Source organism: Gallinula chloropus (assembly GCF_964237585.1).
Source record: "Gallinula chloropus genome assembly, chromosome: 8".
Taxonomy (NCBI): Eukaryota; Metazoa; Chordata; class Aves; order Gruiformes; family Rallidae; genus Gallinula; species Gallinula chloropus.
Genome location: NC_140093.1, coordinates 19,535,977 through 19,555,202, shown reverse-complemented (window position 1 = coordinate 19,555,202; position 19,226 = coordinate 19,535,977). Strand labels below are relative to the sequence as shown.

The window sequence follows — 19,226 nt, the reverse complement described above, 5'->3', positions numbered from 1 at the left end:
TACAAATCCAGGGGTAAAGAAAACTTGTAGGAGGGAAGGGGGATGATCTTCCCACCAGTGGTACAATGTTCCTGTCATCTGAACTCACCATAACAACACTATGGGGGAAAAGTGCCACACACTACCTGGAGAATATTGCCTTAACAGCTCAAGCACAAGCTTACAGAGCTGCAAAGAGCAGACCCTTTGCATTACCAAGACTAAGGCACTACAGCGTCCACAGCACTTGTATCTCCAATGACAAAATATGTCAAGCAGAAGTACAAAGCAACAGAAGCAGATGTTGCAGAGATTTGCTACCATTCAGAGTGATGCAGTAACCAGAGCTGAGATTGAAACTCCCACCCTAGCACTTGCTTCATTACACTGTGCTTACTTTCCAAGCCACGCTTCCATCAGACAGAAAATGTCTGTCTGAAGTTACACAGACACATGCAAAACAAGATCAAAGCAATATTAGCATCTTTAGAAACGTCAGAAATAAGTCCAAAATAGTGGAAGAGAAACTACTGCCTCCTGCTTTAAAACTAAGATGACAAATCCAACCTGACAAGGAAAAAAGGGAGATGAGGAAATAAATGAGGAAAGGGTTTCTCTGCTGCTGAAGGAATATCCCATCCAGGATGGATTTGTAAGTTCATTTCTTAAATAATAGTAACAACAATAAGAAGCACCCCTAATTTTCACACAGGTAGGAGTTTCAGAAAGTCATAGGGTAACTGTTGACTAGCCAGGATTGCAGAGAGAAAACTGAACACTATTTCAAATTCCAAACAAGAGATCCCACTCAGGGAGGTGCAGAAGGAGAATTTCTTTGGAACTTCTTTTTAAATAAAAATATAACCTACATTCTCTCTTCTTTTTCTCTTCTCATGCTTGACTGTAGTTGCAGTAACATCTTCTCAATCTCTTTGTTTTCTGTTTCTAACTGCACTTTCTCTGACTGCAATTGTCTGACAGTTCTGGAGAAGCCAAAGTAGTAAAACAGTCATTAGGAATTACATGAAAGCCAGCAAGGTGCCTGAAGAAGTGTAAAGCAGCAAGGAAAAGAAATAAAAGTTGAAAATTTTGTCATTAAAGGCACATCACTCTTCTATCTCCCAGCAAGACTGAAAACAACTCTGGAAAATTTAGGGCAGGGCAGGCAACAAACTCCCCAGACCCAAGAACATCTCATTACAGAGGGATACGCTGACAGTGATGTGGTGATTCCAATATAAGCTTTAGAATGGCTAACATAAAACTGATACAGTTGTGTCTGTATTTGGCAAGGTTTGTTGCTTAATTATATTAAACTATCCCAGCAAATCCTTTAGCATTGTTTTTTTTTTCCCATATACACGTGTTAGATAATGATGTACATCTAAGATATAAGATCACTTACTCAGAAAATAAATTAAAGCCTAAAAAAAGAAAGGCTTAAGGATGAAAGCATAAGGAAAATACTAGGAAAGAAACACATCCTGACTATTTCTGCTCTTGCACAAATAAGCTCTTCTACTTAATGTTGCATTAAAACTTATTAAAAATGATGAAAAAACATGTTTATCACAATCAGATAAACTGCACTTACTTTGCTTTTAATCTCACCGAGGTTCCAGTTTTTGAGCCCGGGAGTACTACAAAGCCATTAACATTCATGATTGCCAGTAAAATCTCTTCTAAAAAAAAAGGAAATAGAATTGCAATGGTCTAGAGTTAGCAACCTGTTGAAATGGGAATTTGATTGAAATTAAACCAGTAAAAACTTGTTACAAATCAAAAAATATTAGTGTATAGAAGGAAAGAAATGGAGCGCAGAACTTGTTTATATGAAGTACCAATAAAATCCTAGAGCAACTCTAAATTACATTTAAGGGAAAGAAAAACTTTTTATTGCATTTATGATACCAGGGAAAGGATTTACTTGTCTGTTTCATTTGGGTAACTCCCTGAAGCTCAATGAAAGCAGTTTAGTATTAAATAAAACACAGCTTTCTTGAACCAGACCCTCAGAAAGCACTGAGAAGGAGAAAATTGTATCAATGGGTATGAAGTCAAACCACCTCAACTGATTTAGAGGATATGTGTCTTCTGTCATACACAAATTGATACAAAAGAATACAGTAACTCACAGAGCAGAGTTACTCTCTACTCTCAAAACTTGAGTATAGTGGTGCTTTAATGACTTTTTTTCCCCCCAGGTTGTAAACTACTCTTCCAACAAGCAAGGTCGTACAGCATGAAGTCCAAACTGAAGCTCAGCCATACTCTCCCCGCAATAGAATGTTTGCAGTACAGTTCATGCAGACTAAGCAAGCTGATGGAAGAATCATAGAATCATAGGGTTTGGAAAGGACCTGGAGAGATCATCAGGTCCAACCCCCTGCCAAAGCAGCTCCCCAGCTCATATTGCACAGGTTGGCGTCCAGACGGGTCTCGAATATCTCCAAAGATGGAGACTCCACACCCCCTGGGCAGCCTGTCCCAGGGCTCTGTTGCCCTCACTGTGTAAAAGTTCTTCTGCATGTTGTTGCGGAACTTCCTATGCTCCAACTTGCAGCCATCGCCCCTTGCCCTGTCTCCACAGACCACTGAAAAAGGGCTGGCCATTTCCCCCTGCATCCCATACTTCAGATATTTCTAAACATTAATAAGGTCCCCCCTTAGTCTTCTTTTCTGCAGGCTGAACAGTCCCAGCTCACTCAGCCTTTCCTCATGGGGGGGATGCTCCAGGCCCTTAATGATCTTTGTAGCCATCCATGTCAATGCTTAATTTCAAGCACAGCACCAAAGCTGGACATTTACTTGTGCTGCTGGGATACATATGGAAAAGGAACAAAACTTAATACTCCAGAGCCATACAGCTGACAGGACATTTAGAAACCGTTCTTTCAACTGTTGACTATCATCCTCCAACTCAAAACAGGATCTAACTGAAATGATGTGGAAAAGCTTACTTGAAACATATCAAATGTGTAATGAAGCTCAAGAGCAAAACCTCAGCTACCTGTTCACACATAAACCTGAAAACTATTAATACAGTGTCCAAATAATGCTCTGTCCATGAGGAGAAATGTGTCAATGGCACACTGAAAACACTTAAAATATCCAGTGCCATAGAACCTAAAAGCAATGCCATTTTAGCATGGACAGAAATGTCAGGTATGCACACAGAAGAGGTTTCTTGCTGTGCCAGGAAAAAAAAGCACCCCTTTCTTATCATCTCAAGACAATCATTTTTAATCACATTCTAAGATAAAATAACATTCAATTAACTTTGACTAGAAGAAAGATCTTCTGTTGATGAATGTGCACTCACAGGACTAGCACATCTAGCCAGGCAGAGATAACACACCAATTTTCATGCAGCCCAAAGAATACCCAATAGTAAAAACAGAGGTAAATGACCGAAGCCAACATGTCAAACTCCAGAGTAGCTAACACATATCAGTTGTGGGTTTTCTTTTTTCTAAACTTTAGCATATTCCACTAGAAAATTTAAAAATGTAACTTCAAGGTTGGAATAGTATCAAGAATAAAGTCATTTACAAAGTTTCAGGTATACTGTAATACTGGGTGGAAAATAAGGCATCAGGTTATAGATAACAGGGAATACAGACAGAAGGTGATCAAAATCCTGAATTGTTCTGAAAAAAAATACATTAGTTCATTCCATAGCTGTCAGACCATAATTTTACTTTTACAAGAACAGCTGTTACTGTAACACACACCATCAGGAAAATATGCACCCTTAGCTTGCTCAATATTCTTATGTACCCATAAGAAGGGCTCTTGATACTGCCAGGGAAGTCCACCAAAAGGAAGTGTTAACGTGGCAAACCCAAACTCCTCAGAAACAAACTCTGTACTTGAAATTAGACTTTTAATTTTAATACAGATAAGAGTTCTCTTGATCTGTGCACTATTTACCTATGAATCCTCTTCTCTTTCTAATATGTAAGACAAATTTCCAGTAAGACAAAGAGCAGAGTAACTCATCAGTATACATAAATAAATTAAGCATTAATTATCCACATCCTTTCTGCCTGCTCTTCTGCACACACTAGTACTCACATTTCATTCTAGCAGATTGTTCTGTGCTGTCAATGGACACAGAGCACAAATGAACAAAGCAAAAAAGCCAGTGTTTCTGCTAAATAAAATTTAAGTCAATTAAATTTTCAAGTCTGCATATGTAATTGAACACAAATCCCACATAGCTCAGCTCAGCTCAGAGTTCTTCCTAATCTATTTAAAGATAGCTTTAAAACTTAAGCACAGCTGAAGATGACCACAGTTTACTTCAAACTACAAGAGTTTAACTAGAGCAGACTAAATTCCAACAGCTTTCTCACATCAATAAACCCGTAACATCCAAAGGGATACTACTGTGTATGTAATAGCTCACGTCCCATTATCATAACCATGAACAAGGATTTCATGCTAGATAGAGTCCTATCCACTTCCCAATGATTCAAACCAAACTATTGCCTTTGAAGAAGGATTCTTAGTGTAAGAATTTGTCTAGCATTGCTCTCCACACATTTGCTGTTAATTATATCAATTAAGGCTTCTGGTCAAGCTAAACGTTCATGCCCTTCAACGTTTCATGGACTCAGGGAGGGTGTGGGTGAGAAGTTACTTTAGAAAAACAGCCAAACAACAAAATCACACAGACTTTGAGTGCCTTGCAAATCTGTTCCTAGCAGTTAGTCTAAATCCAGCATGCTAATGTAGTATCACCTATTTCAAACTTCACTTTCTATTTTTAAGCAAACTATCCATCTCAGTTTCAAGCAGTACAACAGGCACAAAGATCACGTAAACCAGTTTAAACAGCTAAATGATACTTTCCTCAAATTACTTTCCTGTACTTTGTGATTTTGTCACACACTGGAAAGATGTATTGTCTCAATGACAAGTCAACACCTATTTCTACCAACATTCAGTGTTTAACCAAGTACTATGATTTCAACTATATTTTAATTAACTCAAACATGAAAGACCCCAGCAGAATGGTTTCTATCTGTCCATGTAGTTTTATAAAAAATAAAATTAAAAAGAAAAAAAAAAGAAAAGAAGAAAAAAAAAAAGAAAACCTACACACATTACAAAGTATGTTTCAGGAGAAAAATGCCTTATCACCCACATGACTACAGGAATTGCCCATGAGTAAACAGAACAGATGAAGAAACAGGTGGGGATAAGAGGTGAGTAAACGGCGCAGACCCAGTACTTGCCTTTAACGCATCTATCAAACTCTGGTCTCTGCTAAGCAAGGCTCAGAGATGTCCAGCGGTCCGGACGACGGCTCTAGGAAAACCGAGAACAAGGCACAGGGGCGGGCGAGCAAAGGTGTGAGCGAGCCCCTGCTGCCAAAGCAGTGAGCTGGGTTTTTTGGTTTCGCTACCGACGGCTCTGTTTTTCAAGGGGACCGATGAACGGGAGGAAGGGAGAGGGAAGAAGGGAACTGCCTACAACTGTAACCTGCGGCCAGGAAGCCGTAAGGGAGCGGGCGAGGAGGGAGGTGGAGGAGATGGGGCAGGGTATTCCCGGGCACGGTCCGGGGGCGCTCCCACCAGCCCCGCACGTTGTCCCGGCCCTTTGGTACCGGCCTCGTGGCGGGCGGCAGCTCCCGGGCCGGGATGCGCCTGCTCGGGCAGAAACCTCGAGGGAGCGCGCTCCCCCTGCCCCGCACGGTGCGACCGCCGCAGGGCTTGTCGGGCCTTGGCCGAGCCACCCCCGCCCCAATACAAACTTAGTGCCCCAGCTCCAGCCAGACCCAACTTCCCCCCGGCCGCCGCCGCGGGCTCGCTCTCGGCTCACCCCCGCGGGGCCCCTACCTGGCCCCGCTTCCACTCGGCGCTGCTGCCCGCCGCGCACCGTTGCCGTGGCAGCGGCGCCGCGTCACCACGAGGCGGGCGGCCGTTACCGTGCGCGGCCCCGGCGGGGCCGGGCGAGGCGCAGGGTCGCGCCTCTCAGCTTCTCGCTCAGCAGCTCCAGAGCTGCCCCACACGGTCCTTTCGCGTCGCGTAGGCTCAGTGCCGCTGCCATCGCCCGGGCCCACAGAAAGCGAGGCCCTCCAAACGTCCTGGGCTACGCTAGCGCCATTGCAGCGCTTCTACCACGGGTGAGAAGTTGCACTCTCCCCACGGCTTTTCGCCCCGCAGTAAGCGCCAAGGCTTTTCTACGCCGAAAGGAGAAACAGGTGGCTGGCGTTTCCAGGCTGCCTGTGCGACCTGCGCCCCTCCCCGCACAAGTGGCGGGGGATGCCCTGCAACAGGGGATCTGCCGCAAACTGCCCTCCCCTGGCAGCTCCTAGCTGCGGCTAAGAAGGCCCAGAGCATCCTGGGGTGGATTAGGATGGATGCTGCCCTGGTGAGACCGCACCTGGAATACTGGGTCCAGTTCTGGGTCCCTCCATTCAAGAAGGATGTAGAATTCCCTGAAAGGGCCCAGCACAGGGCCAAGATGATTAAGGGAGTGGAACACCTTCCTTATGAGGAGAGGCTGAGGCAGCTGGGCGTCCTTAGCTTGGAGGAGACTGAGGGGTGACCTCATTAATGCTTATAAACATGTAAAGGGTGAGAGCCAGGAGGCTGGAGCCAGGCTTTTCTCAGGGATGGCAGTGACAAGATAAGAGGCAGTGGGTGCAAGCTGGAGCAGAGGAAGTTCCATGGGAATATAAGAAGGAATGTTTTCACTGTGAGGGTGACAGAGCACTGGGACAGGCTGCCCAGAGAGGTTGGGGAGTCTCTTTCTCTGGAGACATTCAAACTCCTCTGGATGCATTGCTGTGTGATTTAGTCTGGGTGATCCTGCTCTGGCAGGGGGGTTGGACTAGATGATCTTTCAAGGTCCCTTCCAACTCCTAATGTTCTGTGATTCTGTTAGAGCTGGCTTGGTTCCACCACTTGGAGAAACCCAGGTGATCCATGGCAGTGCTGCTGAAGGAAGCCATGTCCTCTCCCTAGTGCTCACACTGCTGCAGCTGCAAGTCTTCCCATCGCATTTCAAATTTCCCCCACCACCCAAGCCACTGCTAAACATGCCTCTGTTTATCTTTGTATTTGGGCTCCTGTGTGTTTTCATTGTAACTTATTATTTATTTAGAACTTTGTCTCTGGAGGAACCAATATACTCTTCCTACTGATTTAGTGCTATGCTTTTAAGCAGCCAAATCTAAATCAACCTAGTGCAAGGAGGCTTCAAATCGCTTTTCTAACAAGTTATCCCATTATCCACTGCTCACACTAACCTTTAGTTAGTGCTCAGGGTGCAGAAAGCTATGGGGCTTCCCTGTGACATTTAATTTTTCAGAAAAGCTCTATCTATGCCTACCCTGTAGATATGTGCAGCTGTAGATCTTGGCTATTGCAGACCAGGTATTTATGTACCTGCCAATAAGCAATAACTACCATGCCATTCCCTCAACAGATACCTAGAGTCCATGGCAAGAAAATAATTTTTTAATCAATCATATTTTTTAATCAATCATATTTTTTCAGTTTATTTGCTTTGAGTCTGTCTAGCCTTTCCAATTTCAGTGGCTAGACCATTATTTATAATTGATGCTCCTTTAGGGGGAGAAAAAAAGCAGTCTTTACAGAAAAGCTGGCATTTCAGGAAAAAGCACTCTGTTTATGATCCAAGCTGAGCTTTAATAAGTGCAAACTATTATCAGTTTTAAATTTATGCACTCTAAGCTGTATTTCATTTGGAAAATTTGCATTTGTCCCATATGTATTCAAGCTAGGAGGCACAAAATAACTTACACAGTTTTTCTTGACTATATAATTTGTCTGGCAGTAATTTGCCTTCATCATCCTGGTTACAGTCCCGTTTTCAAGGTTTTGCCCTGACAGGCAATTTGTGTTGAGAAACACATACGGATTTTTTGATCTTGAGAAGGAACCGTAGTTTGCATAATGTTTATCAATCTAAAAATGTCTTAACACTCTTCTTTGAAAGGAATTTGGAATTCTTTTCTGTTTGACCAAAATTATTTTGGCAAGAAAGCAGAAATAAATCATTACCTGTTTTAAAAAAATTATTCCAAAGCCCATGTGAGCTGGAGCCAGCTCAGGCTCTCTGACCTGGCACCAAAGAAGCACAGCAGAATAAAAAGTGACATCAGCATCAGGAAACAAATATTGGTTTTAGAAGATGTTTACACAAACCTTGCCTTTTAAAACAACCTGTAGCTGAATACAGAGAAGACCTCATCAAGCTAAACCCCCGTGTCTGCATCCCTCTGTCCAGTCTTCATTGTGATCAAGGACAGCAGCATCCACAGTGTAACTGTGTCAGCAGCAATTATCGATGTGAATTCTGGACCTGACTTGGAGCACTGTTTTATAGCATAAAAACATTCTTTTCTGTAGGAAAACCACATTCCTAGCCACATAAATACAATTCTTCATGTCACATAGCCTATAATACTGCCTGGCTGAAATGCATTTTACATGGGATATCTTTAAAGAATTTAAAAATAATACATTATTGTAGATAAATTATGTCCCAAACATTGTTACAATACTCAAGACTACTTTTAATTACAAAGTTTCTTCTAGGGAAAATTCCAGGATTTACTTTTAGTTTATATGTAAGGTAATTTTCTGCAGAAAAATTGGCATCCAGGTTCCAAAACTGAAATGACTCATACTGACTTTGTGAGCTTTGGATCAAGTACTTTAGTTGGAAGGGTATCAAGAGCCTGTTTTGTATGAGGTTTGGACTATTAGATTTACATACATGGGAGATGAAGTAATGCAGAATTTGATGCTGGCATTTTATACGTCACCATGTTTATAACTAGATTATTTAAGTTTCAACCATTTTATGTGTCCTCTCCTATGTTCAGTTCTATTTCATGTTTCATTTACTCAAACCTGATTTTCATAACCAAACATCACTTGGTATTTTGCAATCAACTTATGCAAACATAGACCACATAAAATAAAGGAATGCAAGCCTAATTTCTCCCAGAGTCACTTTTCTTGAAAGTAAATATAAAGTTTACAAGGAAAAAAGCAACTGAAATTCAACTAAAATCCATCTGGTGGAGTTGTGCTATAAGTTATAAACCTTCTGTGTTTCTTAAGGCTGTGCCTGTTGCCATTACCTACCTTTGTTCTCACACAGTTCTCAACAACAAGGGAAACCAGATTTGTTAGCTTTGTGGGCTTTGTCTCTTCAGCCTATATTAAAATATTTTAAAGCTGGTTTTGAAACACTATTTTTAAAGATGTAGTTATAAAAGACACCTGAGCACAGGGGCTGGACCCTTACCAAGGCTTTTAGGGGTCTGTACCAACCCACATTCCTGCTTTGATTTGTAACCCCTTAAATTTCTTTCGTGCTTCAGTTTCAAGTAAAATAAAAGGCTGTTTATTCCCTTTGTGAACACAACTGGAAGCAGCTTTTACTGGATCAGGACCGCAGAAGTCTTTCTACACAGTTTTTAAACGGGTTCCCTCTAATTTTAGGTAAGGGACATAGGACACAGCCCCCTCATTGCAGAGACTCAATATGCAGAGCTGAATGAAAAGAAGCAGCTCTGAATTCAGTACTGGGCAGTTTACAGAGCGATGAAGATCAGACATTTGGGCCTTCCTAGCCAACTCCCTGCCTGGCATTCCCTGACCACATTTCCATACCTTAAGACAGATGAACATTAACAGTGGTTTTGCCCTCAGACTTGATTTGGCCAATTTTAATTGCATCCTTCCATTCCAGAGGAGATGAGTTGTGGAGTGCAGCTGCATGCCAGTAGTACAGAGAGGTTGGCTGTATGGGAAGGCTGCCAGAGGAGGAGAGGAAAGTCGCTCTCCCCATCCTTCCTGCATCTGTACCAGTGTGCCCACATCAAAGCCAGACAAACTGACAGGGAGACACGGCCTCCTGGGAAGGTGAGGCCCCAGACCCAAAATTTCAAGCTTTCAATTAGGTTAGAACTGAAAATGCACATAGAACAGAACATATCACTTTGGTTTTTCTCAAGCTCCCTTTGTTCACATTCATGCTGTTCAGCTTCCACTTTCACAAACATTTACCATAAGCCTGGTTTTAAATCTCATAAACCAATATTTGCATGAAATGGCCTTTGAGTTTGCTGTGGAACAGCTTGTTCTTATGACCAGGCAAGAAATGGAGATACCATCATTTTACTTACCTGACTATGCACTATTATTGGTGCATTTTTGTTCTTCAAGAGGAGTCAGTGTTAGCTGCTGATGTGAATTATGTACTCCACTTTGTCATACAGCAAGAATCTTTTTTCCCCAACCCCTCCACCATTTTTGGCTGCAGATGCATACATGGAAGGGAAGCTACCGGTCAGTTGGCTGTGAAATGTTATACTTTTAGTCACATCAGATCCCATTGAAGACAGTCTGGAGTATTAAAGCTATTTAAATGCCAGCCAACCCCTGAACAGCATAATCCCCTTTGCATGATAGGCGAGTTAACTCTGCTAGGAAGACAAACCCAAGAAGAGTGCAGGGTCATAGAGGATGTTGGTGGAAGCATGCCAGATATCTGAGGAGCTTACCTGACCTTTGTGGTCAATGAGCTGAAGCTCATGCTCTGTGCCATAAAATACTTCAGCTTTTCAGCCTGTCATTTAGTAAAAACCCTGAGATCAAAGTCTCTATGACATCTTGGTTTACTGTCAAAGCTGTCCTTCACACTTCCCAGAACTCCAGGGCTATGTGGTCATGTTCAATAATTTTTTAGCGTTCTTCATCAAAAAAGGATTTCCTTGCTCAGACAGAGCTTCTTGTTTGGTTATGAACCTTGAGCTCAACCTTGGGCTCAGCTAAGCAGACGCAAAAATGAACTCAAAACTGCACAGAGGCATGAGCATCAAAGGGTCTGAGTTCACCTGACAAAAAGAGGTATTTTTCACCTTGAGGAGTGGTGCAAAGACTAGGTAATTAACTTGTGAACACCAGTACCTTTATTGGCCCTGCTTCACCTAAAACTCAATCAAAAGGATCAAAAATGGAGGCAAGTTTGGGGTTTGTTGTGAAACCAGGTGAGTTTCAGGTTCCATTACCACATTTTGGGCAGCTCTAGAATCTGCTGCCTACACAACTGAAGGTAAAGCAGGCTGATACCTACAAAGAAAAGCACTTTGCAGTAATAAATGGAAGGGATTATCTTCAGTGCTCCCAGTGAATACAGCTGCTGGATAGTGTTTTATTTGTTCACTTTGTAAGGATGAAAAAAAATGAACTCATCTTAAGCCATTCAGGTTTAAGACAGTTTTTATCTCCCTGGTTGGAAGGAAAGATTAGCACTTATTAGAGCCTAATCTTAATCATATCCATTTATAAATAGAGCTTCACATTGTCAAAAATATTTTAACATGATGAAATGGAAAGACTTAAGACAGCTGAAGTCTTAAGAGAAAAAAAATATCTAAAACCTGGAGATTTATCTGCAAAGATTAAAGTAGCTTTCATGGCAAAGCCCTGAGAAAATAAAAGAAAATAAAAGATCAGAAGGAAAGCAGCAGCCTCTGCTAGTGTCTCAACACGGCAAATTAAGTTAGAGAGGTACTAACATGGAAGTTATAAAGACTTAACCATTTAGTTGCTGTCTCATAGGCAAAGGCAGCACAACCATTTTCCTTTGTCTAATCATTTGTTTGGCTGGGTGGTTAGACAGCCTGAAGAGCATTAAAGCACTCAGGAGTATTCAGGTATTAAAGTAGAAATGGAACTTTTCCCCCAAACCATAGCAAAGAGAAAACATAACTTCTTGTTCCTTTACAGCTATTGCAGTGGAAGAAAGAAGTTACTTGTTGATCATGAGGGGACAAGTCAGGAGAGAAGCATTGCCTTGAAGACATTCCACAATCTAGCCCCAAAATTTCCACCTCTGCCCAGGGTCATCTTTCCCTTTTACTCAAAAGTTTCACCATCACAAGTGAAAACAGTCTTTTATGCCCAAAACTCCAAGGAGCTCAGATATGAAAAATCTGTTCTTGAAGGCTTTTTAGTAGACAATTAGTGTGAAGAGCAGGACAGCAAGATTAAGCAGAGCAATACGCGTTGTTGAGCAGGGTTTGCTATCATGTTTTGTACGAAGGGCTTTTTCCAAGTGTGTGCATCAGGAGCCTGAAGGTCACCATGTCAGAGCTGTACGCAAACAGATGGACCATAAATTCTTTCTGGGTGGTCAGGGAATTGGTAGTTGAGTTTTATGGAAGGATAGGCTGAATTTCTCCTCCCCAGCTACTGATCCATGAGAACAGAGTTTTAAATGCCCAAGGTTATACAGATGAAAGCCAAACCCACCTTGTATGCGTTCCTCTCTTTCTCAGACTCTCAGCGTTACTTCTCCAACCTGATATCCCAAGTCTCTCAATGATGTTTTCATACAGCTGTTTGTAACACCTTTCCACAACTTGCAGATAATATAGGCTTCATATAAGTCTTAACTGATCTAGGGCAGCATTTACCCACACTGAACTGGGCAATTCTGATGTTTAAAGTAATTAATAACCTTCCTCTACAAATGTCATACTGTAGCATCTCAGTTTCTCTCCATTCTGGAATCAGAATAAAACAGGAATCTAGGAGATTGTGTAAAATTATAGTGTAAAATTATAGGATTTATAGATAGGAGATATGTGTACAATTATTTTTGTTTATGATTACGTGCACAAACTTCCTAGAAAGGCTGGGACTAAGGAATCCTCAACTGAACTTTCTGTATTGACCATTTACTTGGTATGGCTAGTGAGTGCACCTCAGTTTTGCATTTAGTTCTCTAACAGCTTTGTAGAGCTTCTTCAAAGCCTTGCCAAGGTATTTCTATGTCATCAATATTTTTTTCAAATACTGGATATGAAGAACAGTAAATGGGCAGTTTATACGTGAATAATGATTAGCTTTAACAGCAATACCAAGTTATTTCCCATAGCCCCAGTAGAAATAGTTCATCTATTTCACATAGATGAAAAAGCTGAAAGAATAAGACTCTAAAAGGAATGCAGATCACAGCCAAGTTTTACTGCCAGAATGCCAACACAGCACCTTTTCAAGACATTTCACTGGAATTGCTTACAAATATGAGGAATTATGGCTTCTTTAGCAGGTCTGGAGGGGAAAGCAAGAGATGCTTCTCTAGGAAAGAGAGTTTTAATACAATCATTAAAATAATTCCATCTAGCAAAAGTTTGCAGTTTTGCTTTTTCTAGGCTTTGCAAGACTGCAGCCTGGCCAACTTTTGCTAGACTTTTACTGTTCATTTGCTCCATCTTTTATGTATTTAGTAGACTATGTACAAAACATGATAAGGATGGTTTGTGTTAAAAACCTTTCATTGCTGAACCACTGCAGTGGCATATTGAAATAAGAAAACCCAAAAGCTCAGATCCTGTTTTTCTGGACTTGTAAGGATATTGGGTCTATAGAATGACATGACATATTAGTATCATTTCTAACTTGCTGAATAACTCTTAACAAGCTGTAACAAGCAACTTGTAACAAGCCTGTGGTCAACAGGCAAATGTTACTGGAGCCACTGACACTGAAATCAGTGCTAGACAGGTCAGAAAAGGTGATGGAGTGAAACTGATTTGTGCATTGTCAAGCCTGATTACTGTACTTAAGTTACTGGGAAACTTTCCATTGTAAAAGATCTTTGCAGCTTTTCCAGTTCTGTAATTAATTCCTGAATTCAAGACTTGCCCTCAGAATTCAGGAAGTATAGAGAAGTTACTTTTATTAGTTCTGTGCAAGTTTGCAAGATGTAAACTTGGAAAAGATTTGTCCCCACCAACAACTTAATAACAGAAACGCTTAGCTCCCCCTAGGCACCTAGCTCCCATAGTGGTGTCTGTGTTTTAGATAAGCTATCTAAATTCAGTGCACAATGGACAGGAGAGTGAAGCATTGCAGGAAGCTGATCTAAAGCAAATTCCTTCATTCCACGTGAGAATTTCTTTCTTGTTCTCATTTCAGGAACTCCTACTGTAAATATATCCTCCTCCAAAATCATCTGCTCCATATCCCTCCAAAGAAGGGTAAAACCTTGTTCCCAGATCATCTCACCCAAAGAGGTCTCAAATGAATGCTTTCTGACCTCCCACCAGTTCCTCCTCTCCAGGAGCAGCGATTTGACAGAAACACCCTTGGCTGTCTGATTAGCCAGTGGGCTTTCCCCAGTCTCCCTGAGGCTCTTTCTGTGCTGCCTTCCAAACCCTCATCATTGGCCTCTGTTTAAGTACCCACCTTTTTTCTTTTGCTTTTTGCTTTCCTAATTATGCCTGCTTTGCTAACGAATAAGAGATTAAGCCTACAAACTTCTGAAAGAGATGGGATCATATGTACAGTAGGCGATTGTGAACAGCAAGCTAATCAGACCGGGACACCTCTGTGCAGAAATTGAATTGCAACAGATAGGGAGCTTTAGTATCAACATCAATGATCTGTTTTCATGTTTTTACATTATTTTTTCAGACCTGGGTTATCTCAGTTCTGCCTGAGCACTGCCAGGGATGCCAGAAGTCTTTACTAGGTAGACTTCTTGCTGTGCTTTTCAGAAAAAAAACCTGTTAACAAAATGCCATAACTGAATCTAATCATTGTAAACTCTGGTACCCTGCCAGTGAGCTCTTTCCCCACAAAAGCCCACAACAAAAAGTACTTACTATCTCATAACTACATAAGGGGTGGCTGCTGACTACATCTGTGTTAAAATGACAGTCCTGGTCATGGCTTCACCAGAATTTTAGATAGGGAAATTAGCATCTGGTCAATATTTAGCTATAAACAAAGATGTCTTTATAGTGTAAATTTTCTAGTCTAGTTATGGGTTCATTACCGAGAAAAGACAAGACAGAGTATCTATCAGGAGATTGCTGACAATGCCACAAATAAAGAAGAAAAAGATCCAAGTTGTGTCTGAAAAAATCCAACAAATACACAAGAAGAAAATAAAAGTAAAACCAAAAAAAGCTTCACTGCAGAAGAGCTTCACTGGAGTCCTTTTTTGTCCCAAAAAGCAATAGAAATTAATCATCTCTGCTGACATGCCAGAGTTATGGACTAAAACATTAGTCCTGCAAGTAAAAACAAGTGAAGTTCTCACTGTTAGAAAATTCATGTAAAAATTTCCAGCAGAGGAATAAGATCAGACACTTTCTTCCAATTCTAGCGAGCTGGCAAAAGAAAGAATTAGATATCAAGTCACAGTGTGCATGAATTAATCAGTATGGATTTCAAATGCATCTTCGTGATAGTTGTATAAACATGGGCAAAGAATAAGCTGCTGGAGAAACAGAAGTTTTATCCTAAATTTCAAGCTTTCTCATCTTTTTAACACAATGAACAAAACCAGTACTTAGCTGGTAATGATTAGATTATAATTTCAGAAAACTACATCTTGATATCTTTATGTGATCATTCTGTATCTCTCTCACTTTGTGATCTAACAGGCTTTTTCAGTTTTCCCCAAAAAAGCATGATACCTACATATTCAATGGGAAGGAAAAATTACCTCATGCTAATCATTGCTGTGAACTTTGGGTTTTCATCAACTATTAAATGTCCTTGGCATTAGAAAATACCACAGGAAATGTAATGTCACAGAACATTAACAATTCCATTTTCCTTTACCAATTAAGCTGCCCTTACCTGCCTTTTTTGTTTATTTCAACAAGAAAAATCTAAACACATGATGAGTGGTCTAGTTAAATTGCTATTGCACATCCCTTGAGTTTGATGCAAAGTGGGCTGATTTTGCTTAAATGTTCTGGGGTTCATTCAACTTTTGGTCCATAGCAAACTGCTACTTAGGGTACAGTTAAAAATATTATATACTTCAGAGTTCCTTGCTTGCAGAGACCTACAGAGTTCTCTAAATCCTTATCATTACACGAGACACTCCAGAACGAATTTCTGAAGATGCTCTGATAAAAATACCAATTGTACATTCATTAAAACCAGGAATTTCTCTTCTTTTTGTGGCACCTGTTTGCATCTCCTACAAATTATCTATCATTTATTCAAACCCATAATTTAAAGGGTATCTCATTTTTTGTATTTTAAATCAAACACAGATCATAAACCAGTTGATTTTATTTTTTTTCTTTGCAGGCATATTGTTAAAAAGGTAGTGTGAAAGGATGTGGGGAATTTCCTGTTTCTCCCTCAGCACCCATTTGCTGATTGCCATCATATGGTGCTGTAATAAAGTCCCAAAAATCCTGCCTTTTAGTAGTAAAATAAAGAAATGAAACTTGATTACTATTCCCTGGTTCCACAGTGCCAAATGCTACTAAGGGACTTGAACTGTTGCTGGATGAAGAGCAAGAAAAGCTGGGATGAGGGATGAGGGATGAGGAATGAGGATCCCTTCTGAAAAATATTCTAATACAAGTCCTTCTTTGAATTAATACTTAATTTTATTCAGAGACAGTGAAAAAATCTTAGAAGGACTGCTGTGAGAAGGAAAAGCAGCTAAAGATCAGTTAAATCTGATATAATAAAGAAAACACCGTAACAGACTTCCACTGTAATCTAATACTGGAGCTTATCATTTGTTCTCCTGTAAGAATAAGACACGTCTCCACTGAACAATCATTTTTAAATGAACTACCCAGGATACATCTGTGGGTCATGAAGCTCAAGGTCCATTTCTCCCATCCCAGCTGGAAGTACGGTCAAGAGTCAGAATCTGCCACTGCGGGCCCCTGTCCCATCCCTGTTGGTGTGTGGTTGATTTGCAGCAGATGAGTGACACAGAAAAGTAAAATACCTCATTAAATCACAAGTTAAAGACAACCAAAGGATTACAAGGAAGAAAATATGCCTTGGTCTTTATATGCTATGTAATCTGCATTTTCCTTAAGGACCTAGCACGAATGATCATTGATAGTAATTGGCTTGAAACAGAGGGTGGTTTTAACTTCTCCCACTGAAGACATGGCATTTAATTTCAAAACTTAGGCACAGGGCATATTGTAACTATATTCTGGTTTAGCTGTACTTATTACTTCCCCTGCAGGCATTTGGCAGACAGAAGACCTAAAATGGCCCATTTAAGTGACTACAGATATGCTCAAGACCAGTGGTTTACAACTGAAAATGTATTGGTTAAGAACTAAAATTTGACACTGGCGAACTCCATCACAAAAATAAAGGCAAGTTATCTCCAATCCCCTATTACCAGCCCTGCTAGATGTAGTAAATCACTTTTTCTGTGTTAAAACAAGTTCATGAGCAGCTTAAGGACCAGAAAACTAGAGCAGTAATTAACTTGAAGGCAAAATTAACATTCTCGAGGTGTAACACAAAAGCAGTGCCAGCTCTCAGGGCTTGGCAGCCCAGGGTTTACTGGTGCTGTGCAGCAGGGGAACTCTGCACATGCTTTGCTCCCAGCCTGCTGCATTCACAAGTCAAGCAAGTAGGGTTCTGTGTATGCACAGAGCAGGGGCTCTCCTCTTTGCTAGGGTTGAGGAAGAACTTACCAAAACCAATGGAAAAATTCCTATTAAATTACGAGAAGCAAGATGAGAGATTGATAACATGAATGCCTTCATGATTTCTAATAAGCCTTCAATTTTTACATTACAAAAAACAGCAGCAGAAGTACAAACCCAATAATATGTTACTTAACCAAGCACTTATTTCTGCCTCTTCTTCCTGAATCGTGCTAAGCCAGTCTCAAAGCAGCTGAGCCATAATACCTTTCTTCTACCGCTTCTGCAGCTACACGTTATGCAGAACTGTTAGGAGTAAGCTGGACTCCTCCTCTTCTGGGGCTGTTGCAAAATATGACAGTCCTCATGACTGTCAGAAAAATAGCTAGAAAAAAGGGCAAAAGTAATGTTTATTGATTGCTAAGTGATTAAGGCAATAAATATTTGATATACACAGAGAATGCTGCTTGTATTAAAACACCAGTTCAGGCTTTAAAACCCTTTATAATCAAAATTTCCCTGCTAAGAATCAAGTTTCAGGTTGCAGTAATGGCCAGGTTTGGCTTTAGAAGCCATTGACAAGATGGGAATGTTTGCTTGCTGAGTGCTCAACACCACAGCTCCTTAAGCTTTAGGAAACAGCATTCTGTGTAACAGAATTAAGAAACACTTCTGATGACTGGAAGTCTGAAGACGAGCCTGATGGCTTCAGAGCAGCTTAGCAGGTTTCCTGTCCTTTACAGATTATGTTCATGTGCACAGGCTGTGCTGGTGCTGACTTACAACTGCACTGAGCAAAGTCTTGAATCTGTCACGGATCACAAATTCATTGTAAAACAAACATTTAGGACATAGGGGAAACTGGAGAATAAACGCAAAAAATGATTCTGAAAGAGCTGTGGAGAATTTACCATCTGTTTTGTTTTCTATCCAGGTACTTCTGGGCTCTGAACAAGCTTTTGTGTCTTGGAAATTCACCAGTTTTATAGCCGTCTGAAAAAAATTCCTCGTTGCTATGGCAATACCATTCTTTCACGATGAATCCTTCTTGAAGGTAGAGGACATTGGCAAGATTAAATGTAAATCTCTTCTCTCTCTCTCTCTCTCTCTCTCTTTTTTTTCTTGGATGGTGTGACAGACAGAAGTGGCTGGAGCAGGGAGAATTCCTCACCCCCAAACCAAGCATTACTCCTAGCACCTTCATGTGAACAACACAAAGCAGCTGTGCAATAGGGTTGTTTGCCAGCCACAAAACACATCCATAATCCCCTGAAACTCGTGGCACCATGGCACTGACACTGCTTTGTGAATGAGTTGCAACGTTCTGAATGTTGCCTTTATGCCCGGAGGTTTGTTTTAATGAAAGGGAAATTTGAGAGAGATCAATAACGATATCCCTCTCCAAACAGCCCATTAGTGCGAGCTTTCATCGCCATAGGTAAGGAAATTAGTTGTCTGTGAAAACTGGCAGCATCCTAGTCAGGTTCACACAAAAGAAGATGCCTTCTCATCTGATGGCCCACCACAGCAGGTGGAAGCTACCTGCAGGTACAGGCAAAGTAATAAAGGCTGAAGAGTGTGTGAAAAGAATGTGATAGCAAACACACTTTTTTTTCTCTCCCCTCTTTCCTCCTCCTTTTTTTCTTTCCAGGCGCTCTGCCTGCATACCAACACACCTCCCACTAGAAGTACCCCAGATACAGCCCTCAACAGACAGACAGACATGGTAACACTTCATATGCAGCCCTCCCACCCCCCTGAGCCCTCCCATAAATACAATCCGATGGCTACTGAAGCCACTATCAAC

The 19,226-nt window shown here is 41.0% G+C and overlaps 1 protein-coding gene across 1 annotated transcript in view; it reads right to left on the bottom strand.

The window, feature by feature from the left end:
- ZBBX (zinc finger B-box domain containing) overlaps positions 1-1,641 on the bottom strand; it is a gene marked incomplete at both ends in the record, with an annotated part of 37,247 nt that extends 35,606 nt beyond the window's left edge. Inside the window, 2 exons of the mRNA XM_084267574.1 lie at positions 849-962; positions 1,574-1,641. Coding sequence (XP_084123700.1) covers positions 849-962; positions 1,574-1,641 — 182 coding nt within the window. The remainder of the gene's footprint in view (positions 1-848; positions 963-1,573) is intronic.
- Between the last annotated feature and the right edge of the window lie 17,585 nt (positions 1,642-19,226).